Source organism: Theileria orientalis, chromosome 3 (genome assembly GCF_000740895.1).
Source record: "Theileria orientalis strain Shintoku DNA, chromosome 3, complete genome".
In the NCBI taxonomy this organism is placed as follows: Eukaryota; Apicomplexa; class Aconoidasida; order Piroplasmida; family Theileriidae; genus Theileria; species Theileria orientalis.
This window is the reverse complement of record NC_025262.1, coordinates 620633-646384: the sequence shown is the minus strand read 5'-3', so window position 1 is coordinate 646384 and position 25752 is coordinate 620633. Positions and strand designations below refer to the sequence as shown.

Genomic DNA, 25752 nt, shown 5'->3' with positions numbered 1-25752 from the left:
TTAAAGAAACGGACCTGTATATTGCGTTTATCAATGTTTCAAGCGTTATTACAATTAAAAGCTACCCGGTATTTGTTTTTGACGCCACACCTATCAACAGTCCATATTTCCTCAGATAACAGACCCCTTCCCTTTAATTAATATAAGCTTAAGAAAGACATATAAAACGTACTGTATTATTTGTTATAAATTCTGGAAGTTTAAAAGGTTTGGCGTTTTTCTGCACACTTAGCAACAACCGATCACTTTTACATGTTTTGTAGCTTAAAACTTCAATATTTTGAATCTATGGAATTATGTATTAATTTTTATTGATGATAAATTTCAATTTTACCTTAAAAAGAGCTTGTCTGAACAGAGCGTTGCGAATTTCCTTTCTAACTGAATTTGCCTTTATTTCATAGGCTTTAACATGAGAATATTTTATCAATCCCTTCGGTTGAAATGTGATGTCGTTTAAACTTTCTTCTACAGCCGCCAAGCTTCTATTCTCTTCTATCCAACTTTGTGATCTATATGGAGGGAATCTCAGTAAATATTTCTGATTTATGTCATTCATTATTTGTTTACACTAAAAAACAGGTTAAAAATTAGAATAATTTGTGTTTCTTAATTTTATACAATTAAAATATTTATAAATTTCACACTATTGGAATCTTAAGTTGTGTTTATATGCCAACAAATGATAATCTTCTATGTATAATAATGGGTATTTTGTACTTTATACAAACTGTATAATAGTATTGTTGATTTTCTTACTCCTATTATATTCTGTAACCCTGGAATCTAATGTTAAATTGGACTTCCCGCCACTGATTTACAATCAAATGAAAAATATTAGACTTAACATAGTTAATAACATCAGAAACTGCATAAAGAATAACAATTACATCGGTTTTAGTTCATTTGATTCTAATCTTTTCGGATTATGTGCTCAAGCGTACAAATTAAATACACATAAACCGTTTGAACACTGGTTATATAATACACACACAAACAAGGGCATTAGACACAAATCAATTTTAAACATGAAGAAAACAGACCCACATTCAGATCAATCTAAAATAACTTTGGATTTGGAAGTGTATCGCAACGAAAATGAAAAGGCAGGTCGAGTGACCTTGAACATAACGGGCTCGGAGAAGAAGCTGTTCGACCTTCTGACCGAATGTGTAAAGTTTTACGAGTTGGATATGGGTACGTTTATTCTTTAACTCACTTATTCAAAGAGTTTGAGTTTTGATAAATCCTTTAGACCTCAGAGTAGTGGGAGGATGGGTTCGCGATAAGCTGTTGAAAAACGAAAACAAGGATATCGACGTAGCAATACCGAAGATGACGGGAATGGAGTTCTGCGAATACCTGAACAAGTTCACCAAGGACAATTACGGCTTCTCAAAGACAGTGGGAATCGTGAAGAGGTGCCCGGAGCAGTCGAAGCACCTGGAAACCGCAACGATGAGCGTGTTGGGATTCGACGTGGACTTCGTTAACCTGAGGTCGGAGGACTACGCAGCAGACAGCAGAATCCCAGTGATGAGGATAGGCACGCCCTACGAGGACTGCATGAGAAGGGACTTTACAGTGAACGCGCTCTTTTACAACATCACGAAAAACTACATCGAGGACTTCACGACCAAGGGGATCGAGGACCTGAACCAGAGCCTGATAAGAACGTGCTCAGAGCCGTTTGAAACGTTCATGGACGACCCCCTGAGGACGATCAGAGCAGTGCGCTTTAGCTCGCGCCTAAACTTTAAGCTGGATTCGGACCTGGTGAAGTCAATCAATGACGAAGTGTTAGAAGCACTGGAGCATAAGGTAAGAGTTTTAGTTCTAAAGCCATTATTTGGAGTAAAATCGGCACTTACTAACGCGTTGCGTAGGTGTCCAGATCGAGAATATCGCAGGAAATCGACAACATTCTGTCTAAAAGTGACATTCACGAAGCATTCAAGCAGATGTACACTTTCAGAATGCTGCACGTCCTGTTGAACGTCCCGGTGAGGGGAGAGGAGCGGGTGGATAAAGTTAGCGGAGTCTCAGAAGGAATGCTATCCGAAGCCCTTTCGCTGATGGACCACGTCAAGAAGCGCAACTTCGAGGACGTGGAGCACAAGTACTTGTACCTAGCGGCTTTAGTGGTACCAACAAGAGGTATTATACGTGATTGCGCTAATGATTAGCATCAGTTACTATTCAACTGTTAGCATTTACTAACGTCTAATATCACGCCTACTTATAAGCAGTTACTAATGGTTTCTACTGCACCCACTTAGCATCGATTCTAATATTTAATAGTATTGCCTAGCTAGAAGCAGTTACTAATATTTAATAGTACCTCCTACCTAGAAGAAGTTATTTATTGTTAAATTTAGAACTTGGGCCTGTTGGAAAGATGACTGTGGCCGACTACCTCATTAAGGAGAGGCTAAAGCTGCCAAATAAGTACTCATCGAGGTTAGTATGCTGATAGATAAAATGGCTTCTTAGTGCAAATACAATCTCAAACGGATCTCTCGTGTTCACTGATTACTTAAACTGCTCTGAAAGGGACCGTGTATCCACGGGGTTGGCCATCAGGACAGTGGGACCTCTGTGGAAGGTAACTGTCCAGTCTAGCTAACGTTAGTATAGGAATCACTGGCAATGAGCGTGACAGAGACAAATAGAGGTAAGGCACATATCGTGTAATATGCAACGAGTAGATTACAAGGAGTTCGAAGAAGTCGTGAGCCTTGCGAAGGAACATGGCATAGAGGAGGCGTACAACTTCAAGGCGCCGGTGACCGGCAGTGAGGTATGTTACAATATCTATGTTACAGTAAATTTGTACTAATGCGATTCAGCTTACGGAACTGCTGCCGAAGATAACTTCGGGGCCCAAGTTTAAGGCGGCGCTTGAGTTCCAGGTGAAACTGATGCTCCAAAACGAAAACGTTACAAAGGACGAGTTGAAAGAGCGACTTAAATCGGAGTTCAGGGAATTACTATGACTTGTAAAGTAATGCTAACGTATTCTTGGTAGACAGTCCATTGCGATGTGAGTGCGCGTTTCATTAAGGTTATGCCTGAATCTATAAAAAGTTAATGGATGAGTGGCAACCGTGGACCACCGGGAGTGCCCTAATCATCTTCCAAGTCAACAGCAGTGGATTCCTAAGTGTCATTGTGACCCTGGTAATGAGGGGAACAGTGAGCTGCAACGTACCAACTTAGACTCCAGTGAAATGATCGTGTTAAAGTGGTTCACAAGGTCCTTCTGCTTGTGCAACTTGCCCTTTGTCTTAAGGTACCTTATCACGGCTTCCGCCTCTTCGTCAGTAATGTGAATATACCTGCCCTGGTCATCAAGGAGCCCTAAAGGGTGTTTAAGACGCACACATCTATCTGACATACCAAACAGCCTATCCTGCTCCTCCAGCTCCTGGATCCTTTTAATTATCTCCTAAAATCAATGTAAATGGGCGTAAATGGCACTTATCGATTGCTTGTCGAGTTGAGCCGTAAACTTACGTTTGATTTCAGAGAAAACCTGACCGACAGTTCCTCTACGTTGGAGAGCTTTTTTGACACGATGTAGTTTATGAAGTCGTCCACGGTGTACTGATTGGCCTCGGCGATCGTCCCCTCACTTTCTACAACAAATGTTGAGGCCAGCTCTTGGTATGCCTTTTCCTCCTCTTCGCGCTTCTTCTGCTCCTAAAGGTTAAATTAGCATGTGCGTGCAGTTTTACGTCTTTCTTACCTGTTCTTGCAGCAACTTTTCCCTTTCAAGTCTTTTCGCCTCTATTTGCTCCTGTTTCATGGCCATCTGCTTCCTCTTCTCCTCCTTCTCCTCGTCCTGGAGTGCCTTCAGGCGCCTCATCTCCTCCTTCATCTCCATTCTCTTCCTCTGCTTGGCCTTTAGAGGCTTTTTACTCTTTCCCTCCTCCTCTTCATTCTCATTAGCGCCAGATTCGTCAGCCCGTTCAGTCTCATCAAGAGTGTGTATAGTGGGATTAGAATAGGAAGTGGATCCACCTTCGGTGGGCGGGGGCAAACTAGGCTTCTTTCTGAACCTAAAAGTGAATATATTATAGTATGAGAGGATAAAATACTTGAGAATGTACAATATTAAAAACACCAGTGAAAACAGGCCAAACACAACAGCAGTGGCCACTGGAGAGACTCCATGAGTTACTTCTTCAGTCATTTATATCAATAAAATTAGTAAACAGAAATAAAATACATAATTAGGTGTTTCTTAATCGATGCCATGGGGATCGTGTACATTGACAAGATTACTTTGTAAACTATGAGTATACACACATGGATCCGATTGATTTCAGTACACATGATAAATTTATAGATTTTCCTCCCCTTTACACGGAACAGGTTTGTGGAATTCTCATCATCGCACTATGTAGGTCAACAACGTTACCCTCTCCAAACAACTTGATATTTGGCACAAAATAATCAACGACGTTGTTACAAACGACTTTAAACTGCACACCCTGGGAACACATAGCGTCGATGCTCCTCCGTTTACGAATTTGCTCATACACAGGAATCTCAACGCGGCCTTCCTGGCCTTGATTCTAGAGTATCTGGTCGAGAAGAAGTACGCCTTCTACCTACACCCTATTCACTTATACTGTAAAAATAACAATGTGACCATTTGGGGGGCCCTCTTTTCTAATAAGAGTTCGGGATCGAATTTGCTTCAGTTGCACGAGGAGTACGGGAGGACCCTGGACAACGGACCCAGGAAGAGCCCTAGGAACCAGGACGAAGTGGACGTGTTGAAGAAGAGGCGAGACGTTCTGATGAAATCTAACTACAAATTTGGCCTGTTCCCTTACCCTCTGGCCGACATGGTTGAAGCAGTCCTGGCCTGCATCAAGTCGCAGTGCTCCAACAGAGAAATAGAGACGGTGTACTATATATTCTACAACAAGAGAGAGTGCAACAAGGACTTTGAAGGCTTCCCGGAGGACCACCTCGCCTTTCTCCTATCGTACCTCTGCTCCTGTAACAAGATTGCACTCTCGTTCAACGAGAGCATCCCTCCCAGCTCCCTAAACAACAAGAACGTAGGAATACAACTTGTATGAATATGAACAACTGGGTTAAAAACATGAATAGACATATATCTGTACTGTAGATTAAAAGGGATTATATTAGTTTATATGCGTGATTAGCGACGTGAGATAGTTGTCGATGTTGTTTAAAATGAACCAGGGGATATCCGAGAAGACGTTGACGCCCATCACGGTGGGAAACGACTCGACCAACTTGGTGTAGAAGTTGGTGGTCTCGTAGATGAACGAGAAGGGCGGCAGGAACGGGTTGATGTTGGTGAGCGAGTCCATCAGGAACCGCGCGAACAGGAGAAGCCTGTAAATTTTAATCAGGTATATCATGACCATTATCAGCGTGCCGGTGTTCGCTACCAGAGCGTCCCTGAATGTGTTAGACTGTACAATATGTGTTTGCGATCTGTGCTGTGTGTAGCCGCTTTCGGGTGCGTCAGAGAAGAAGTGATTAATGCGCCTAAAGAACTCACTTTTGGGAGCTTCCAAGGCCTTCAAGTGTATTGACCCGTGATTGTGGTCCTTATACACCTGTTCAGCTACATATTTTAGCACCTTCCTACGATTCTCTCTTTTGAAATTTGACGAATTGAATGTGTTAGTTAAAGGGTGTAAATTGTAATTACTGATGAAACAATAGGCAAGATTGTGTTTAAAATAAAGTATTATGAAAAATAAAGATATTTTAGTAAATGAAATCATAATTAATACATTTTACTATTCCATTTGTGTTTGTAATCTGAGTCACGCCCCCATGCTAGTAAATACACATAATATACATTATCTACGTGGCATAAATGTCTACAACGCTCACAAACACGGAAAGTAGATTAGATTATTCTACGGAGATAATAAATGAGGTGGGCTTGGCAGGTTTTAACGACCAACTCGTGTACGAGATTGTGAAGTTGAGCGACTGCGAATACGACAGTGAAACTGAGACCTTCTACTACCTGTGCCCATGCGGAGACATATTTGAACTGTTTCTAGAAGACCTTCTGAAGGGTAAGTTTAACTTAAGCCTGTAGAACCCTTTTTAGGCAATAACGTTGCCGAGTGTCCGAGCTGCTCTCTCCGGATTAAGATAGACTTGAAGCCGGGCGACTTGGACGAGTATGTCCAAATGAGAAACTAGAATCGTCTCTTAAAATACCCTTTGTACCATAGCCTAATCTGTTTAAAATGAAACTTCTCCATACTATAGTATAAACATGTTGTTGCTGGTGCTAGGGGTTTTAACGGCAGGAAGGTCGTCAACAATGTCTCTCCGTCTCCTGGACCGTGGATACAGCCTAAAGCAATCCATTATTTCAGGAATCGAATACATTATTGGCGTTCCAGTCAAGTTGAATGAGTTGCGAATGAATTCCTCCAAGTACTGCTTGTAATCGTCAGTCATCAGCAGAGAGTCGTTGCAGAACAGGGCGAAGCCTGGCGGCTTAGAGTGCACCTAAAAATCATCCACAAATACTAGTCTTTACCTGGGTTGCGTAGTAGATGTTTAGCCTCTTGCCATGGGTCACTGGCAACTTTCTGCTGAACATGGCCTCCTTAATGGTTTGATTTATGAGATTAGTGGGAAGATTTGCACAATACTACGGATATATTTGTTTGTTTATCATTTAGTTATGGTTTTAGGTTAGTTATGAGGCCATTACAAGACTATTACTATGATCATTACTTACGTTTTTGTACACTTTCTGGACCAGGTCAAACACGCCCTCTACTCTCTGTCCCGATTTTGCTGACGTCATTGTGATTTCAGCATAACTTAGTGAATTAATCTTATCCCTTATGTACCCAGTAACCTATCCACTCGTTTATCCCTTACGTGTGACTTCAACTTACGTTGGAGTATATTGATGGGTTCTTTGTCACCAGGTCCCACTTGTTACACACTATTATTGCTGCCTTGTTCTCCTGCCTTATTTCCTCGGCCATTCTGACGTCGTTTTTTGAAATCCCCCAAGACGAGTCGATCACCAGCAGGCACAGGTCACTCTGTCTAATCGACTACAGCAGTGTTAGTGGTGTGCGGCAGTAGTACCTACCTTTAACGAACTCTTCTGCGACAGGTAGCTCCTCCGGTCCTTTGTGAGCAACTTCATGCCGGCAGTATCAATGAGGCTCATCTTAGTTCCGTCTACATGAGCAGTTAGCAAGTGAGTCAGCCAATCACTCCATGTATTTAATACCATGTGTTATTAGAACTTTTGTGGAGTCCTGTGTCGTTCCTTCCTCGGGCGATACAATACATCGATTCTTTCCAACCAACTTGTTCAACAGCGACGATTTACCGCTGTTCGGCCTAATCACTATAGCAAATAACAGGCAAACCTTCCGATGAATGAAACGACGATCTGAGACTCTTCCACTATTTCTCCTGGCGAGAAACCTTCAACACAACTAACATTGCATCGGTTTAAAAGCGACTTACTTGTCCAGGAGCTCCGCCAATCCGCTGCCGTGTAAGGCACTGACTGGGTATGGCTGACCCAATCCCAGCTTCCAGAAGTCCTATTTACACGTAATGTGTACACTTCAAACATACCTGGGCCAACATGTCTCCCCTTCTGTACGATTCACACTTGTTTACGCACAAGAGTATCTTAAAGTCCCTCTTCCTCTTGTGCCGAAACAGATAATCTCTTAGCTCAATATCCTTCGTAGTCAGCCCTTCCTACATTACAAATTAGACGCTGCTTCTATCTAAACTGTAACTACTGTCATACAATTCCATCCACCACGAATATGATCGTCGAAGACTCCCTAATTGCCGTGTCAATGTGTTCTCTAATCTAATACCGTTTCAATTTCTCACACATACCTCATCTGAGTACATCTGTTCATCGTCGTATCCTCCTGTGTCAATAATTCTAAACTGCTTTCCGTTCCAATCTGCGATAGAGTATTGCCGATCTCTAATCCTCTATATGATACTAACGTTAACACACCTGGTTGTTCCTGGAACATCACTGACTATGCTTCCATAATGGAACTGAAAAACCATGATTAAGTTAAATATTTTTGAGGAATACCAGCTTCGTTATGCGATTGAATACTGAGGATTTTCCTACATTAGGTCTTCCAACTATGGATACAATGTTTCTGTTAACATTAGGTATTTCATCAACTAAAGCTGTAGAAGTTTGTTTAGACTCAAAGTTTTGATCATTTTCTAGGTAAATCTTGTTCCTTCCATGGTAACTGTGCTTTATATTTGATGATGATTGTCTGAATGTATGTGCGTCTTTAATTAATGCTATTAACAAAATTAATATCCTGTAAGCATTCATTTAAACATTTATATCAGTGTTTAAAAATCATATCAATATAATACATGTTTCTGCAAAACTTTCTTTATATCACATATTATGGAATCTCAACACCACATCAAACGTCAATATTGAGCATATATTACTTAATGTGTAAATAATAAGCGATTCTATCAATTTTTAAAAATTATTTTTTAAAGAACGACCTAAGAAAATATTTTATTACATCACTTGAACATACGTAATCGAGGATTGGTTGAGCTTCTTCTTGGCATCCGATTTAGCAGTCTCGGTTTTCTTAACATTAGTCCCATTTACGGCCTTTGGTACGTTAGATTCTGTTTTATTGCCGTTCGAGCATTGCTTTTTGTCTTCCTGGTTGTTCTTTACGTCCTTTACCACTTCGACATAGTCCTCAGACTCTTCGACCACAAAGTATCCATTTTCTATGTAGGTGTTCTCCTTGGAGACCTGCGTCGGTTATCAAATAAAACAGGTGGTCTCTTACCTTTTCAACGAACTTAATCTTGGAAGGTTGTCCTACACTTCTACTAGGTTCAGCTTCCTCCAGTTGTTCTAAACACAAATTGACTATTAATCAATAAATACCTTTATCGAATAATTTGTGGTCCAATTCCATTTGAATAACTTTAGGTTCGTGTGTAACCTTCAATTTCTTAGTTTCTTGATCAACTTTATCTGATTTATCGACTGTTTTTGTAGTTGGAGTTTTTCGTTTAGTCTCACTGATACACTTTTTCGGTTCAGCTTTAACTTTTGGAATGTTCTCATTTACAGGTTCATGTTTTTCATCTTCCTTTTTCTCCCTGAATTCAGTTTTGTGTGTGTTCGATTCAGTCTTAACGAGCGAATTTTGAGGTGGTTTCATTTCATTTTTAACACCAGGCTCTCTCATGTATTGATCACTTAGAGGCCTACACTGCGTTATGCGATTATGGCTAACCTGGTTTCAAAATTCCGCACCTTGATGTTACTAATTCTCAAATTTAAGAAGCTGCATATGCGTTAAATCAAAATGAATTACCTAGGTATGTATAGTGTGTTATTCTCGGAGGATTTACGCATCTCCTCCTGCGATAGTTTAAAAGAATTATCAAAGAGCTGTGTGAAAACCTTATCCATGTCATATTTATTATCTTTTATAGCATATACGGTGCTTTTGAGCGTCTTATACTTAGAAGATAAATCTGAACAACATAATTACCAGAAAAACACACCTTTCAGTTCATCATGTCCGACTGTACACATCTTAAGATTCTTTCCATCAACACTGTATTGGACATTATACAATACGCTATAATCCGCGTTTTTGTCAACAAATACGTGAGCGAGCCTATATTGAACTAATTAGTACTAAGGAATAGATAATTGTTTGATTTGTAAAACGTACTCTGTTGATCTATCTAAAGTCAAACTCAGTTTCGATGATATGAAAGACAGGGTTGCCTAAATAAAAATGAGAATCACTAAAAACTATACGCTTCCGTGCTCCGATAAAAGATTTTGCAAAGAATCAATGTACTCATCCATTATATGCTATAAAAATAAAAAATCGCATAAAATTAGCTATTATAACTCAAAAACAAATCTAGTGTTTAAAAAATAAATAAAATAAAATGATTTATGTTCCGACATCTTTACACATGTGGTGTACAAAACGGCATATATAAATTCATTTTTTGTATTATATAGTTGCTGGTATGGCGAGTGTTAAAAAACTGAATAGTGAAAGTATTTTTAAATTTCTTTTAAACAACGTTAACGACCGGGTTTCCATAGAAGGCTTTGCCTTCGAACCCATTAAACTCGGAGGAGTGTATTGGTGTATTACGGCTATCGCATTATTAAAAGGTGTTCCAAATCACATTATACACCCGAAAACTAATGAAAGTTTGGAATCCATGGTCATGAAGATCCTAAAATCCTCGAAGAATGATGACGGAGGCTTCGGATTTGGGCCGAAACATTCTTCAAACATTATCGCAACTCACGTAAATGTTTATATAGAACATTATCTTAACTTTTATGTTAGTTTATCCTGCCTGTGTTTTAAAAGAATGTCATAGTATGCTCTTTTGACACTCGCGTTGATCGATAAGCTGGATTTTATTAACAAATACGACATAATTAAGTTTATTTCAAGCCTACAGGTACTTATTGTCCCAATCATGTGTATTTAGAGCGAAGATGGTAGTTTTTCAGCAGACTCTTTCGGTGAATCTGACTGCAGGTACCAATGTGTACACCTTAAATGGACCTTAGGTATTCATACAGCGCCATAAGCTGCCTTTCCCTGCTTGGCGGACTGGATAGAATCAACATCGATAGGGCAGTTGATTTCATCCTGTCGTGCAAGAACTTCGACGGCGGCTTCGGCTGGCAACCTAAGACCGAGTCCCATGCCGCTGCCGCCTTTTGCTGTGTAGGTGCTCTGGCACAACTCAATGCAATATCCCTAATCGACTGCGATTCATTGGGGTTTTGGCTATGTGAGAGGCAGACTAACAGTATGCTGAATTTCCAGTTACCATTACAGATTTTATCTAATTAAGCCATATTTAGTCTGCCCTTAACGCTATTTTAGGCGGTGGGTTCAATGGCAGGCCTGAAAAGCTTCCTGATATTTGCTACTCGTGGTGGATACTGTCAGCGCTACACAACATAGGTGTGCCATAATGATGACATGGTTGTTTAGGTCGTTCTAACTGGGTGGACCCCGATACGCTCATCGACTTTATTATTGAGTCTCAGAACCCGAATGACGGCGGCATCGCCTTTTACCCTGGTTACATTGGAGACGTGTGCCACACGTTCTTTGCACTTTGCGGAATATCATTAATTGACGCAAAGAAGTACATGCTCCAACAGATTCATCCGATTTATGCAACCACCTTCGAGGCAGTTGAGAGAATTAGAAACATCAAGTAGGTGCTCACACGGAAGTTTTACACACTAGTGTCCAGCGATCAATGTTACCTCGTATGCTTGTACATGTACTTATGTATGTATGTACGAATACGTAATTGCATATTTATACGTGTGCACATATGTAACTAAACCAATGCTTAATATTTATCAAATTATATCTTTTTACTCCTCATTAGAGGAGACTCTACAATGACACTCAACGTCTTCTTGCAGTCAATAAGGCCATTTTCATTGAAAACTGCCTTGTGTTCACTATATGTTCATTAGTTTGATGCTTATATACATGTATATATGTATAGATGTGTGTGTGTGGGCGTATTTAATCAGTATTAAACAATACTTCGAATAACTAGCCATAGTTGTTAAACCAATTTAATAGCTTACACTAACCGTAGAAATTCTAAACACTCATTCATATCCTTAAAATTTATGATATTGGCGAGCACATCAGTTGAAATGGTTAGGGAACTCCTAAACGGCGTAAATCAGATATTATAAAGGCAGACTGGTTAACTGGGCAATAGGTGGTTTAACTGAAGTCCTACCTGCAGAGTGTATAGAGCGAAAACATTCTAAACTTGCTTTCGAACATTTTAAATAGTAGTTTACAGTAGAACAGTGACTTTCCATCGTTGAATGGCTCAATGTCCTTTTTCCCGTCGTCGCAATAAAACGCTTGCTTATATATGAAGTCTAAGAAGAAGTCGTAGTTGATGTCCTTTGTGTCTGCCAGCTTAAAGTATTGGATGAAATTCTCGTCAGCTATTGACCTTCTGACTAGATTTGCGAAGTTGAAGTACGTGCTGTTTTTAAACCTGTCCCTTTCCGACGCTATTCCCTTCGTGTCACTTTGACTTGTAACGTAGTTTTCACCTGTGGCCATACATGTCACTTTCAATAAACCTACTTAGGTATCTCAAAGAGTCCATCGTCATGTTTTGCAGCGATAGGTACAACATATAGTACAGTTCAAATTCAATCTAAAGCGTTATTTGTTATTTGAATTTTACTAGTAGTACTGGCAATAGCAATGGTGTTAAGAAACTTTCTTACAATCTATTAACTGGTCTATTAAACACGTTCTAGCTCCCTACCTTCACTGTCTGGTACTCGTGGAAACACTTCAACAGGTGCTTCAACTGCGTTTGGCACTGATTAAACTGGTCCAGGTCGTTGTGCAACAATGCTAATCTAGCATTTGTCGTATACACATTCACTACGAAGGGCGATCTTATGTGCTGCACTTGTATGTCCTGTCTTATCGATCTAAACTGCTCTTGTATGTACACATAATTCTTGTTCGCCATGAACTTATCGAAAACGTGCTTGAACGACTTCTTCAACACGCTCTCCGGTCTCACCTATATAAAGCAATTATTTACGTCAATCCCATTGTCCTTGTCCCCAAGTAACTATTTACACTCTATGGCCTAAACTATTTCTTACCATCATTGGATTTGGCTCAGATGTCAACCTTAGGTATGTTTTTTCCAACTCCTGGCTAACACCGACGATCGACTTATTCTTTACAAGGTTAAAATTATAAACCTACGCAATATTCATAACAGTGCTCCCAAGCTTATTTATCGTTGTTAAAGTCATGATAGCTATGCGCTCCTACTACTTACTGGCACTGCCTGTGACGTCTTAAAACGTTGTGACCTCTGCTCTCTCCTTTGCATTTCGCGGCTGTCCAGTCCTTTCTGCGTCTGTTCAAGCTTTGGCTTTTGAACTGGCGGCTCCTCCATCTTCTTAGACTTAACTTGCTTCTTCTTCCCCTTTAACGTGTGAAGCGACTTTCTGCTTTCCTCCTCGTCTGTTTCCAGCTTATTCTTCTCTGTGTGCGTCTCCAAAACAGACTCTGGCTGTTTTCCTTCTTGCTTCGGATCAAAATTAAGTATTTCCTCCGAACTCAACATCCTCAAGTCACTGTGATTCAAACTTCCTGACCTGAAATCGCATGAGCATATTTGCAAGTACGTATATTTATTCATCTTTGTATATATTTGCAGTCACTAGCACATATATTCGCACATATACCAACACACAAACACATCAGCTTGTAATCACTTAACCAATACACATATTAAATACAGTTATCAATACTACTTATTCACCTATTATAGCTATTAATCACCAACACCTTATCTACCTTAAAGACGTATATAATACCTGAACTTTTCCAAGATGTATTGTATGTACACATTCACGGCCGCTCTAAGCTTCTTAGAACACGTCGTCTAAAGTTAAATGCACTGGTGGTTTAATAACTAAACTTACCATGTTCAAGTGCACGTACAGCTGCTGTATCCACTTGTTCACCTGGTCTATCGTCAATTTCTGATTCGACTGTTGCTGCGTGTTCTGATTAAACTTCTGCCCCTTCGTATCAATGTAGAACATATTCGACAGATTACTGTTCGCCGACCCCTGGTTATATGAAGTGTTCTGGTACTGCACGTTCGACGATTGTGTCTTCGGAGGCTGATTGTAGTTATATGTTGTAGGCTGGTTCGTCTGATATCCGAAATTATGTTGAGGCTGTTGCGCTTGATAGTTTATATTAAGGGCGTTCGTAGTACCGTAATTGGTGTTCTGGGTGACATTTCTCGCCACGTTATCGTGGAAACCCATCGGAGCCGGCTTAACTTCTACAGAATTCTAACTCATATTCCAAAATACCTTGTTGATTCAGTTTAATCTGTATCTGGTTGTTATGCGATTGAGTACTAATTTGATTTGCTGGAGCGAACGGTGAAACGTTAGAGGGTCTCGACGATATCTTCACTCCACTCAGCAAGTTGTTCTTATCGTAGTTCGTGTGCTGTACGTTCTGCTGCGCGTTCGTTTGCAGAAGCTGTGCCTGATGCTGAACTGCCATGTGGTTCGGCACGTTTTGAAACTGTTGCTGCCCATAGGCGCTGTTGAATTGATAGTTCTGCGCTGTGTTGTAGTTCAAATTTTGGTATGGGTTTTGTGCGTATTGCACATTCTGGGCTGGCTGGGCTGCCATTTGGTTGTATGCGTTCGTTTGCAACATGATCCTGTTCGCTTCCGCTCCTGCCAACTCGTCGCTGTATCCTAAAAACGATTTACTGTGTAAACTAAGTACCGAGCTGCTTAAAGTGTGAAAAGAGCATGTTGTAACTCGGACGAATGGGCTGTCCAGGCTGTCCGGGTTGTCCATACGGTCTAAAATTATACATCCTTAATTCTATTCCGAAAAAAGAAGAATCTAACTATAGGAAAATCATTATAAAATTATGGGCAAAAGGGCGTTCCAATTGGCTTTATCTACAAAATTGTTGACGTAAAATCAGTCTATGAAACATAGATTTTAAGCATAAAAAATTTAAAATTACAATCATTACATAAAAGTTGATATAAATTAAATAATCAATGGAACAATTGAAACAAAAGGCATCCCAGTTTGTATAACAGATTTTAACTAGTGTACAATGTTTTTAAAAAGGAAAACTGGATTTGTAAAATAAATTTATTATTCAATGATGTGACCTCCCTACATCGAGAATTGAATCGTACACATTTAATAATTCTTCCAGATAATCATGTAATATAAACATTTGTGTATAATGTAAATTAGATTCTATGTTTGGTTTTCGTTATTTTAGTTTTAAAATGAGTTACATGGGTGAGAAGGCTGATATTGAGTTTCATCTTCCTTTTAAACCATACCCCGTTTGTTTTACAATATTTGTTTAATATTTACATTTAGAATCAATTGATATTTATGAAAGACGCTTACGAATGCTTTGATAACTCACGTTTCGGATTATTTGAATCGCCTACTGGATCAGGAAAAACTGTATCAATTTTGTGTTCAGCCTTGACCTGGTATTATAATATTTGATATAAATGACTTTTAATGAATAGGCTAAAAAACAACAGGGTTAAATCGGTTATGTGTGACCAGAATTTGGAATCCAGTGACGGTATGTTGTATGCCAGTAATGATTGTATAGACCAGAGTGTACCAAAATGGGTGCTTGAAAACGCATATAACCAGAAACGTCAGATGGCGGAGGAAGTAATCAGAGGAGTAGATATTAATCTGGAAAAACTGAGGAAAAAGGTTAAAGAAAGAATAGATAACTCGGAAGGAGTGCCGAAGCTGAGGAAAGGTTTTAAGAGGATGGCACCAAACCCATCTGAATCAGACGTAAGTTTACGATAAAGTGACAGACCCTCAGGCAAAGGATGAAATGGTTAACCCGAATAAGACGCAGATTGTAATCTGTAGCAGGACGTTTTCACAACTGAATCAATTCGTAAAGGAGTTTAGGAAGTTGAAGGAGTTGAATGGTAACGTGAGACTGGCAATAGGATGCAGAAGATCACACGTGTGTATAAACGATGGAATAAAGAGTAAATGTAAAAATTCAGATGAGCTGAACGAGGAGTGCAGAAGAAGTAAGTGCGAATACAGGTCAGATACAATGGAGCTTAGCGAAATTGCAACATGCTACGCACTGGACCTGGAGGACTTGGTGCGGCTCGGGAAGGACCTGAACTCATGCGCATACTACTCGAACTTAACGACAGTGCCAAACGCAGACGTGGTACTGGCGCCATACGTGACGATAATAAACGAGTCAATCAGGGAAAACATGGGACTAAGAATAAAGGACAACATAGTTATATTCGACGAAGGGCACAACTTGATAGAAGCAATCACGGAGTCGCACTCATGCAAGTTGAATTTGCGGGGCCTGAAGGACCTGTTGGAGCAGCTGAAAGGGTATTTAAACAAGTTCAAATCGGAAATCAAGGGAGTTCTGCTCGAAAGAATAACAGAGATAATGAAGTTGGTAAAGGGGCTGGTCGATGGACTGGAAAGGGCGGTGGAATCGGAAAACATGAAAATAACAACATTCAACGTAAAGTATGGCCTCGAAGATTTCAAGTTCCACGAAATAATTAGCTTCTTGTCGTCGACGCAGTTTTGTAGACATTTGAGAGGATACGCAGAACGGCAGTACCACATAAAGGTGAAGATCGCAACAAACAATTTGAACCTGAAGAACATCGACATGAACAATATCACCAGCAAAAACAATGTCGTGGACGGGGGAATGAGTGCTAAGGGGGAGGTTAACGCAGAGTTGGGAGAAAAGGTAGCGTGTTACACATCGATGATATACGCGCTGAAGAGTTTCATATACTTGTTGCTGTACTGCGACACGAATGATCAGATTTTGGTCTCGAAAGATGAAAGTGACACAATACTGGAAATATTCCCAGTAGCATCAGGTGAGTTAAATAACAAATAACAACGCCTATAGAGGAATTTTTTCAAAAAATAGGTAAAGCGACGCGATGAAGTAACTGGCATGTAGTGAGAGACGCAAGGTCAGTGATAGTGATGAGCGGAACACTGTCGCCAATCGAAGAGTTCTTGTCGCTAGTGCCGGCAAAAACTGAGCCTTACATACACAAGAGTCCACCAGTGTTCGCAAATGATAGGTTCATGACTGCAATAATAGATAGAGGTATGCACAGAATTATACACACTGATAAGTATGAGATAAAAGCACTAATAATGGCCGTAGACTTAAGTGGAAGGGAGTTAGTGTTTGACTATTCGAGGAGGGAAAATGAAAGGGAGCTTGAGTACCTGTGCGACCTCATTGAAAACTTGGTTGAAGTTGTGCCGAACGGGATCGTGTGTTTCTTTGCAAGCTACTCGTATTTGAACGTTTTTTATAACTTCTTTGTGAAGTCGGGAACAATGGACAAGGTTTCATCTAAAAAGACTGTATTCAGGGAGCAAAGTAAGCAAGGCATATAGTACATGTAAGATATGTGTATGTTAGTGAAACTGACTAATATTAGCAGTAAATAGTGTAGAAGATAGCATTAACATGGATGTATATCTACGAATGTAGGTATACATATGTATGCACTAACAAATGTGAGTATGTAATGAACATATAGAAAATGTTAATGTGTTTCCGGAATATAGTAGAAACTGCCTTGAGAGAGGAGCAATCTTGTTAGCAGTCTTCGGAGGAAACCAGAGTGAAGGAGTGGACTTCTCAGACGAATTGGCGAGATTGGTTCTCCTGGTTGGAATACCATATCCACCTGATAGCATTAAGTTGAAGATAAAAAGGGAGTATTACAGCAAAAAGGGTAACTTTGATGTACACAGTTACGTAACCATGTGTGTGCAGATGTATATACTTAATTACATAACCATGTATATATATATATATACTCAACAAAATGGTACAGCCACCAGTATAACAAATGTGTAATTTAGCACTGGAATGTGCAAACGAGTCCAGCAGTGACAACTACATGAAGTTGTCGAAGGAACAGAGGACTCTGATGTGTTATAAAACAATCAACCAGTGCATCGGGAGGGCAATGCGCCACAAGGGAGACTACGCAGCGGTGATTCTGCTGGACTCGAGGTACAGAAGGAGAGAAGCGAGCCTGTACCTCATGAACTACGTGAGGAAGTCCATAAGCGAACACGAACTTAAATCAACAAAATTTACTGCACTGTTACAAGAATTTTACAAAAAACTATCTGGAGTTTGATGAAATGCTCTCCACCATCGCGTTAAAGTCATTGGATCGATTGAGTGACTCAAAAACCGCCTTTTGACAAAACTGAAAGATAGTTAGTATGCACATTGAGGGCGAATTTTAAAAGTAATTTTAGTGCGCGAGCTTAAATAGGCGAATATATATGACTATTCAGTGTGCATCCTGTGTGTTTAATAGCTACTAGGGTCTATAGGCCTACCTTTTCTAAAGCCTTGTTCATTACACCAAAGCCACGTATGCGAACGTCAATGGAGGTGGCGAAATCAGTCGTACCAGGGCTGGAAGACTCCTCGAAAGAGGCAGATTCATCGTATCTGAGGCGAATATTGGCTAAATAGGTGAAACTTACGAGTAATAGTCAGGTGCTACACCACTGATTTTATATGAAAGCCTCCGCTTATCCAAATCAACCACAGACTCCTCGAGAAGGTAAAAATCTGTGTTATTCCCGACAAATTTTTCTGAAAATAGGGGCCGTGAGGACTCTGGGTGGAACTTACGAATAAGATAGGGGAAGTTGAACCTAACGTGATACATCCTGTGGACCGTGAGGCACTTCTGCTCTGGAAGAACCTTCGTGTTGATGGTATGGACGTTGTTGATGTACGGCAGGTATTTGCTGGGGGATTTCCTCCAGAATCCGATCTAAAAAGGGAGATTAGGGGCGGAAGAGGAAGGCTGACTTACGGTTACGGATTCCCAGTCGAAATTGTACTTACGTGAGTTAAACAACATGGAAGACTGCGATTATGTAAAAACAAACAAACAAAGGTGAATATAATGGTACACAACTAATAAATTACAGTGTTATGGTAAAGTGCGGCGGGTGACCGCTTGCAGTTACAAATCGTAAACGTCCAAACATGCATCCAGCAGGTTAGACCTCTTCGATTCGAGCTCCTGGCTCATTTTCAATTCCTGGGCCTCCCTGTCGAGTTTTTTGTCGAAACCCTTGAGGACAGTGTGCTTCACCTTGCTGACTTCCTTCTCGATGGTCTGTACATACTTTTCATCGTTAAAAGTCTCGACCTTTTCCGTGTCAACCGACTCAGTTTTTTTTGGTACCTTGTAAAAATTGTTATCCACATTTTCCTGGTTCGATTGCTGCTCCTTCCACCGGTTCATTTGCTCCGATAACCTAACTGTTCTTATTCTCTGGCCCTGTAAATTTCTACAAGAGTCCAAATTGCTTGATTGGCTTTTCTTCTTGGCTTGGCTTTTAAGAATCTTGCCGAATCCGCCCTTTCCTCCCAAAACTTTGAACAGCACATCTATGGTCACCTCATCTTTAAGTTCAAAATCTATGGAATCTGAAATTTCAGAATACGCATATTGATAAATGTTATTGTTTATTTTGCCATTTATGAGTAAATAAAACTTAGATATGTCGACATTATGTATTTCACTGATGATGTGATTGAAAAATTGACTTTTTAAGCAAGGAAGTGATTTTCTACAATCATCTTCTGGATCACAGTGATGATTATAAAATAAAGTTCTATTTTGGTGATCTAGGGAGTCTAAATAAGAATGGTTGACTTGGAAGCATTGAGTTGGTTGGGAAGGGAAAGAAATAAGTAAATTAGTACACATAATACAAAATAAAATTCATTTAAAAATAATTTGTATTTTAAATTTATGAAAATTGTTGATTAAATATTAAGAATCAAAGTTAAAGGTGCGGATTGTATAAACCATATATGGTGGTCAAAGAACACTACGTAACTTGTGTGGAAAACCATACAACTTCATTTACTGTTTACACATTCAACATCGACAATTAAATAAAAATGATGAGACGATTCACGATCCTTTTCGCTCCACGGTGCAACGATATGCATCCATCGATTTTATCTATTATTTCCATTTCAATTTAATTTTAATAAACCTTTCATGGCAAGTCACAATGATTCTATTAATTTGAGCCCTCACGTCAAAGAAAACATGAAAGAAGATTTTCTTTATCAGAAATCAGGTTTAGTAGAGGACTTCGGTAGAATTGTGCTGTCGACGAAAGAACAGAGTATTCAGCTGGATAAGGAAGACCTGGATGAAACCATTCTGAAGAATATTCTGTACTGTTACAAGTTTTTGGATACCACAGACAAGGAGTACGTAAATTCCGCCGAAGCAGAAGTTTACATAAGGCACATCAAGGACGAAAACCCGCAGCTTTTTGAATTACTGTTAGATGTTCTTCAGGTAGCGTCAGAATTCAGTGCGAACGACACGAATATCGCAAAAAACCTGTTCATCAACAGGCTGAAGAGCCACATTAAGAACCTGAAGCCTGACGACAAGTCGCCCTTCTGCACCTTGAAGAGCACTAACAACGCGATTTCGGACTACTTTAGGAACATGGACTCCAACACCCGTAGCTCGGTGTCGGAAACTGTTTTCGAGCCTGCTCCCGTCAAACCCGGGTCCATGAAAACCGGTAACAACCCTTCCATTGGTGACACGTATATGAACAAGGTCCTTTCCAAGATTACCCAAGATTCAAAGGAAACGGTGTTTAATATGAATTCATCACGTAACACGAGTGAAACCAAAGGTATGTTTACGCTTTACGATATAAATCACCCATTTGTAGACCTTTCCGTTAACCAGAATGCTGTAGATGAGTTCAACGCCAGTATTGATGTAAGTTTCCATTTTTGTTTTACACTGCCATTTTCAGAGTAATTCTACGAACTCTTCTGTTCAACCTCAAGCTGGTTCCGCCAATACGCCGTCGAACAAGTTTGAGAACGTTAACAAGTTTGAGAGCGTCGGTGAGATGGAAAAGGTCCTAGATTCCAACTCGAATGTCAACGAATACGTGGTTTTTAATTACAACACTGACTTGGACTGGCAATATACCCTCCGTGACCAAATTGATTTAATTTTCAACATTTAGATTCTAATTTTTTTAAACGCTCTTATACTTTAGGCAGCCCATCCTAGCTGAATTTGTCTGTTTAGGGACTACTCCCTAACATGAAACTGTCACTTATGCAATCATTCTAATGTATGTGTTTCACGCAATAAATATTAAAACTTAAAGTTTGAGGACAGCCCTGGTAAAACTAGTGCGTCTCCGACGTCATAGGTCATTACAAACGGTGACGTCAATATAGCGGCCCTTTTAATAAGGTTTCCGAGGGTTCTCTGGGTCATACATTAGTTACATGTAACGAGTCGTGTTTACATAGTTATGCATGGTTATAAGGTGGAAATCTATTTACAGATCTCCACACTCAGACTCTTAAACAGCTACACAGTGATACTTATTTAGCTATATCTATCTGCCTATAATGCTCTATTTGTGTTACCTTTGAACTTATCGGTATTGTGAATTTTTCGTTAAAGCTGGTGTTAACAACTGATATCTGCAAGGTGACGCAGCTGAACGTTACACTCGTCCTCAGGTGCACGACGTCGCTGGTCTTGAGCTTGTACACGCTTCTGTTCATGTTAGAGTCGTAGGCCCACAAGCTCCTTATTTCCGTTCTAAAAAGGTGTGAGAAAGATTGCGTGATTACGATGAGGTGTTATCGATGTAGCCTGACTTGAACTTGTTTTGGGCGAAGTCGTAAAAGAACACGATTTTGCGCGACTTTGACATGGTAGAGAACACGCTTCTCGACAACTCGTCCAGCGGCTGATCTGAGGTCACTGTTAGACCCAGTCCTATCTTCCCGCTGTGAGTTTTTGAGACTTGAAACGCCCAGAAGAACTCGCATCCTTCTCTTTCAGTTCCTGACAATCATCAATGAGCTCTCATTGGTTTTTAACTTGTAATAAATGCTAATGACTGGCGATAACCAATAATGACTGGCAATGACTAGTAATAACTGGTGATGACTGGTGATAACTAATAATGACTAGTAATAACTGTTAATAACTAGTCGTGACTAGTCGTAATTAGTAATTTAAGACTACTAAAGCACTAAATGGCACTAAAGTGGTATATGCCTTTAACATATGACTATTTGCAATATCCTCATAACTTTAAATACTCCCTAATTGATCTCTCACCGTGTGTGTGGGCCAGGTATGAACTCAGCACCTTCTTGTTCACTTGCGGCGTCACCAGCTTACAGTTGCTCGAGTTGTGGTCGAGGTCCGTGAGTTGGTACTTGCCTGACCTCACCAGCATGACTGGAAAGAGTCCGTTGTACGTTATGGTCTTATACTCGTCGTTTTCCTACAACTTATTTCAGTCGACGCCACTTACGTTCCACGGAAACACCCGGGGCTTCAGTTGCGTCTTTGTTAGTATTCTCAGCGCTCCGTCCAGCAGAAACGTGTTTACTGAGTCGCATCTAAATTCCGACAGCGCCTTGGGCGACATTGAGCAGAACCTTATGTTTTTCACCAGGTCCTGTTTAAAATTAGCGTGAAACGCAGTTACCTTCTCGTGTTTTCCCAGGTGGTTGGTGCTGTATGGCGAGTGCAGGTTTTTGTTTGTGTCCATGTAGTAGCAGAGGGTTGCGAAAGTCTCCACCTCGTCCAGCTGCAGGTTATCGCTCGAGAGGAATGCCTTCATCGCCGTCAGTCCCAGGTTCAGGTGCAGGTTGCTTGAGAGCACTGCGTACGCTGAGTCTGAGAGTATGCGGCCGCATTCTGACGCCAGCTCCAGTTCCCCTCCCGACTCTGCTGCTGCGGCCAGGTTCGACAGGTCCTCGAGTGACGCCTGGCTTCGAATCATCTTCAGAACTCCGTTTTTCATTTCTGACAGGTCGAAGCGCACGCTCTCCGTGTACAGCGGCACCAAGAACCTCGTCTCCTCGTTCATGTTCTGGTAATCGTTTCTAAACGTTTGTTACGGTGTCGACGCCTTGTATTCTACCGTTCCGCTACACCAATAACTACGTTTGCACTTACTTGTATATGTAATATATTATCCTTTGGAACACTGAGGGGTATTGCGTGTCCAGCACCAGTCTCAATGGCGCTCCAATATTCAAATCACCTAAAAAATTTTGTAAAATAAATATAAAACATCTATTTATATCCGTACCGCTTTCTTTCAGCCTTTTTTCCAGGAGCGAGTCTATTGCCTTGTTGAAATACGACGATGCTACTCTCAGGACTCCCGTATGGACATTAATCACAACATCTGTGTCGGAAGAAGGGCTCTAAAATAAACAAATATAAATCTACTTGCTTTATTGTCTTAAATCTTATAATTTTTTCAAAATGTGTAAATAATAACTTAATAAAATGACGAATCTGTTCAATACCTTAAAAAAATCGTCCGGCTTCCTCAGAATGAGCAACATATCTGTGTAATCGTCATTTATGTCACTTCTAAAATGTTTTTATCAATCATTTTTTTAGTTTTCCTACCTTCCGGTCAATTCGGACAGCCTCAAAGTAACCAATGGGTCCAACATTTGAACACTTCAATAAAGAGTTAAAATAATGTACAATAATAATATCATTATCTAAAGCAATGGTTTAAACCAGAGATTTAAAAATGTGTATTAAAATAGAGGATCTGAGCATAGATTTATGCCAAATCTTAAAATTCAAGTCAAAAAAACCAAATATTAATCATTTAAGACTACGAAATCATCAAGAATTCATTAACAATATTTTACAGATTATAAATAGTTACAATTGATATCAAAATTGCCCTCATTTAACAACTATGTAGTGGATCTATTTTATATTGTGATAATATCCATTTTCACCAATATTAATCTATTTAATTATCAATTTTGTAAATTAATTAATAAATATATTTTTTTCAATTATTTTTTTTCATTTTCAAGAATATTTACTCATTTACGTTCATTTATTCCTCCTCCTTATCACACTTAACTGTCCATTTCCATTTCCTATCAACCATTATTCTTAAATCTTTCCACATTTTAACTTTTTATTTTTTATTGTATATATGTGTGTTGATTATTTTAAAATTCCCCCTTCTCCTTCCATAAATATCTTCATTGTTTCATAAAATTTTCAACTTCTTTCTGTATTTTGTATGTATAATGTATTTTTACATCTATCATTTTCATATAAATAGTGAAATCTGTATTGATTCCATCTTTTTGTATGGTTTTAATACTTAAAACTAATTAAGTAGTTGGCGAATTTTACATATTTTATAATGAATGATGACAATTATATCATTAATTAGATATAGTATAATAAATTAACTCTTATTTACCACCCCGTTTGTATCTGTGGCGCTATCCATTTTAATAATAAAGGCATCTAGCTAGCCATATTCAGTTAATATTACAACTGCTGAGATGAAACTTCTAGCATTGCTAACACTCCTCTTGATTAGGGTCAATTCTATTGATCTCATACTACCACTTGAAGATGAGAGAAATGATTTTATCATATTTAAGTCAGAAGACCATCTTTTCAAAGTAAATTTTAGAGTCTGTCGTACTAAGATAACAGCTTATGAAAGTAAAACAAACGATATCATCAAAAGAGTGGTATTCAGAGGTGTCGAGTTATTCAAAAATCAAATGCCCTTTCAAGAAGGATCTGGAAGATGCGTACACCATCTGGAATCAGAAGGGTCAGATATCATCTTGGTTTCTCCATCAACAGGACCGGACCACATGGAGGCAATCTTCTGGTTCAACGGAAACATTTGTTACAACTTGAAGTACGTAAAGAAGGTTGTGACGACAGTGGAGGCAAGGTGCCCAAAAAGATACGCAATAGATGTAAGACGTTTGCTATACGAGCAGCTTCCAACAGTAGGACTGCCATACTACGACTCACAGCAAGTATTGAATGACGGAAAACACGAATTGGAAGAATCGAGAATAGTGTGCGACAACGATAGGCTGATGGTAAACAGAATGTTAGAAGCACTTAAAATGACGCCAATTCAAACGGAAGAAGTTAGTTCAAGCACAGGCGAAGTGCGAATTCAAGTACATAAATAAACGAGCACAATTAAAAGAAATAATGTTCATATAACATGGTTCATGTTTGTTAGCGTGATACATAAATTCGACAGCTAATAGAGCTGTGGAGGAAGTAGCTAGCTAGTATGTTATATCGTCCGTTTAGAATAATTATAATATTGAAGAGGCTAAGATGAAACAAATGATAATATTGGCGCTCATTGTGAGTGAGGCAGCCAGTGTTCACCTAAAGTTGCCAGTGGAAGACAACGTAAATGACCTTCACGCAATAACGACGAAGACGGAGATGACGATGGAAGATGGAACGACGATAGACTGTGAACTCGGAATGTACGAGAGTAAAACGAAAATACCGATAACGAAGATAAGCATTGGAGAATTAGATTTGTTAAACAGCATGACATTAATGACGCCAGAGTTCAGGCGCTTAGTGTACGACGTGAAAATAAACAACAAGGAACTAATAATAGTAATATCAGGGTCAAGTAAAATGAAAATAGAGGAGTGTTTTCTAGTAGTAGATGATATTATGCACAGCCTAATGGACCTGGATCTTGGAATGAAGGACCTGTTTGGAGGATATAACCAGTACTCGGAGAAGATTAGGAAACTGATAAGAGAGATATTGCAAATAATACCGACAAACAAACTGATAAATGATCTCTGCAAAGACTTATACGGCTTTGACGTGAGTAATCTGCCGCTGGAAGGAAGGAACATTTACGTGCCGGAATACCAGTCGCTGAGGCCACTGGAGATAACGGAGGAGGACTGGGAGGACGCAGGACCGAGTCACGAATTGGAACCAATTCTACCATTACTGGAAGAAGAGGGAACTAAACAAAAATAAAGGAAAGAAGAATCTATTTAAATCTAATGGCATTTACAATTATATATGTTGTGAGCATGAGAATGAATCTGTTCAATACATGTGATAGCCAAGTGGACAGTCTTCAAGCATTAGGTTCAAAAGCGATTCACACCGGCTAG

The 25752-nt window shown here is 39.6% G+C and overlaps 16 protein-coding genes across 16 annotated transcripts; 7 read left to right on the top strand and 9 right to left on the bottom strand.

The window, feature by feature from the left end:
- Positions 1-38: 38 nt before the first annotated feature.
- On the bottom strand, positions 39-559 carry TOT_030000304 (conserved hypothetical protein; the record flags this gene model as incomplete). Its single annotated transcript, XM_009693049.1, has 3 exons — positions 39-131; positions 173-286; positions 335-559. The coding sequence occupies 3 exons, from the start codon at positions 557-559 to the stop codon at positions 39-41; spliced, it is 432 nt and encodes a 143-aa protein (XP_009691344.1).
- Positions 560-695: 136 nt separating this feature from the next.
- On the top strand, positions 696-2996 carry TOT_030000303 (tRNA nucleotidyltransferase; the record flags this gene model as incomplete). The annotated part of the gene is made up of 8 exons (XM_009693048.1): positions 696-1197; positions 1256-1821; positions 1887-2157; positions 2379-2460; positions 2494-2605; positions 2638-2674; positions 2706-2800; positions 2850-2996. The coding sequence occupies 8 exons, from the start codon at positions 696-698 to the stop codon at positions 2994-2996; spliced, it is 1812 nt and encodes a 603-aa protein (XP_009691343.1).
- A 130-nt stretch (positions 2997-3126) lies between these two features.
- TOT_030000302 (tRNA nucleotidyltransferase) lies at positions 3127-4195 on the bottom strand (the record flags this gene model as incomplete). Its single annotated transcript, XM_009693047.1, has 6 exons — positions 3127-3159; positions 3212-3360; positions 3400-3448; positions 3517-3702; positions 3749-4061; positions 4101-4195. The coding sequence occupies 6 exons, from the start codon at positions 4193-4195 to the stop codon at positions 3127-3129; spliced, it is 825 nt and encodes a 274-aa protein (XP_009691342.1).
- A 116-nt stretch (positions 4196-4311) lies between these two features.
- Positions 4312-5096, top strand: TOT_030000301 (uncharacterized protein; the record flags this gene model as incomplete). Its single annotated transcript, XM_009693046.1, has 2 exons — positions 4312-4377; positions 4410-5096. 2 exons carry the CDS (start codon positions 4312-4314, stop codon positions 5094-5096), a joined length of 753 nt encoding a protein of 250 aa, XP_009691341.1.
- A 66-nt stretch (positions 5097-5162) lies between these two features.
- TOT_030000300 (conserved hypothetical protein) lies at positions 5163-5777 on the bottom strand (the record flags this gene model as incomplete). Its single annotated transcript, XM_009693045.1, has 1 exon — positions 5163-5777. One exon carries the CDS (start codon positions 5775-5777, stop codon positions 5163-5165), a length of 615 nt encoding a protein of 204 aa, XP_009691340.1.
- Positions 5778-5872: 95 nt separating this feature from the next.
- Positions 5873-6210, top strand: TOT_030000299 (uncharacterized protein; the record flags this gene model as incomplete). The annotated part of the gene is made up of 2 exons (XM_009693044.1): positions 5873-6080; positions 6116-6210. 2 exons carry the CDS (start codon positions 5873-5875, stop codon positions 6208-6210), a joined length of 303 nt encoding a protein of 100 aa, XP_009691339.1.
- Positions 6211-6273: 63 nt separating this feature from the next.
- Positions 6274-8371, bottom strand: TOT_030000298 (uncharacterized protein; the record flags this gene model as incomplete). Its single annotated transcript, XM_009693043.1, has 13 exons — positions 6274-6367; positions 6401-6525; positions 6557-6670; positions 6761-6883; positions 6924-7088; positions 7127-7218; positions 7271-7470; positions 7513-7592; positions 7627-7755; positions 7808-7873; positions 7903-7996; positions 8030-8073; positions 8114-8371. The coding sequence occupies 13 exons, from the start codon at positions 8369-8371 to the stop codon at positions 6274-6276; spliced, it is 1584 nt and encodes a 527-aa protein (XP_009691338.1).
- Positions 8372-8572: 201 nt separating this feature from the next.
- Positions 8573-9901, bottom strand: TOT_030000297 (conserved hypothetical protein; the record flags this gene model as incomplete). Its single annotated transcript, XM_009693042.1, has 7 exons — positions 8573-8821; positions 8859-8926; positions 8960-9285; positions 9396-9558; positions 9589-9704; positions 9762-9817; positions 9851-9901. The coding sequence occupies 7 exons, from the start codon at positions 9899-9901 to the stop codon at positions 8573-8575; spliced, it is 1029 nt and encodes a 342-aa protein (XP_009691337.1).
- A 170-nt stretch (positions 9902-10071) lies between these two features.
- On the top strand, positions 10072-11299 carry TOT_030000296 (geranylgeranyltransferase subunit beta; the record flags this gene model as incomplete). Its single annotated transcript, XM_009693041.1, has 6 exons — positions 10072-10362; positions 10438-10521; positions 10552-10601; positions 10634-10878; positions 10956-11036; positions 11067-11299. The coding sequence occupies 6 exons, from the start codon at positions 10072-10074 to the stop codon at positions 11297-11299; spliced, it is 984 nt and encodes a 327-aa protein (XP_009691336.1).
- Positions 11300-11451: 152 nt separating this feature from the next.
- On the bottom strand, positions 11452-14505 carry TOT_030000295 (predicted protein; the record flags this gene model as incomplete). Its single annotated transcript, XM_009693040.1, is given in 11 exon segments — positions 11452-11551; positions 11690-11770; positions 11845-12202; positions 12207-12279; positions 12394-12660; positions 12746-12847; positions 12928-13249; positions 13472-13539; positions 13580-13950; positions 13982-14380; positions 14412-14505. Coding segments are annotated over 11 exon segments (2235 nt in total).
- A 433-nt stretch (positions 14506-14938) lies between these two features.
- On the top strand, positions 14939-17866 carry TOT_030000294 (uncharacterized protein; the record flags this gene model as incomplete). The annotated part of the gene is made up of 10 exons (XM_009693039.1): positions 14939-14998; positions 15036-15154; positions 15194-15479; positions 15511-16308; positions 16411-16570; positions 16657-16809; positions 16852-16865; positions 16926-17091; positions 17255-17452; positions 17583-17866. 10 exons carry the CDS (start codon positions 14939-14941, stop codon positions 17864-17866), a joined length of 2238 nt encoding a protein of 745 aa, XP_009691334.1.
- TOT_030000293 (uncharacterized protein) lies at positions 17852-18610 on the bottom strand (the record flags this gene model as incomplete). The annotated part of the gene is made up of 5 exons (XM_009693038.1): positions 17852-17938; positions 18075-18189; positions 18225-18336; positions 18376-18520; positions 18563-18610. The coding sequence occupies 5 exons, from the start codon at positions 18608-18610 to the stop codon at positions 17852-17854; spliced, it is 507 nt and encodes a 168-aa protein (XP_009691333.1).
- Positions 18611-18715: 105 nt separating this feature from the next.
- TOT_030000292 (conserved hypothetical protein) lies at positions 18716-19468 on the bottom strand (the record flags this gene model as incomplete). Its single annotated transcript, XM_009693037.1, has 1 exon — positions 18716-19468. The coding sequence occupies one exon, from the start codon at positions 19466-19468 to the stop codon at positions 18716-18718; it is 753 nt and encodes a 250-aa protein (XP_009691332.1).
- A 300-nt stretch (positions 19469-19768) lies between these two features.
- TOT_030000291 (conserved hypothetical protein) lies at positions 19769-20774 on the top strand (the record flags this gene model as incomplete). Its single annotated transcript, XM_009693036.1, has 3 exons — positions 19769-20429; positions 20469-20518; positions 20556-20774. The coding sequence occupies 3 exons, from the start codon at positions 19769-19771 to the stop codon at positions 20772-20774; spliced, it is 930 nt and encodes a 309-aa protein (XP_009691331.1).
- A 134-nt stretch (positions 20775-20908) lies between these two features.
- Positions 20909-23256, bottom strand: TOT_030000290 (uncharacterized protein; the record flags this gene model as incomplete). The annotated part of the gene is made up of 10 exons (XM_009693035.1): positions 20909-21025; positions 21190-21367; positions 21400-21616; positions 21896-22064; positions 22095-22241; positions 22272-22671; positions 22745-22832; positions 22881-22998; positions 23104-23170; positions 23210-23256. The coding sequence occupies 10 exons, from the start codon at positions 23254-23256 to the stop codon at positions 20909-20911; spliced, it is 1548 nt and encodes a 515-aa protein (XP_009691330.1).
- A 506-nt stretch (positions 23257-23762) lies between these two features.
- Positions 23763-25612, top strand: TOT_030000289 (conserved hypothetical protein; the record flags this gene model as incomplete). Its single annotated transcript, XM_009693034.1, has 3 exons — positions 23763-23816; positions 24124-24768; positions 24908-25612. 3 exons carry the CDS (start codon positions 23763-23765, stop codon positions 25610-25612), a joined length of 1404 nt encoding a protein of 467 aa, XP_009691329.1.
- Between the last annotated feature and the right edge of the window lie 140 nt (positions 25613-25752).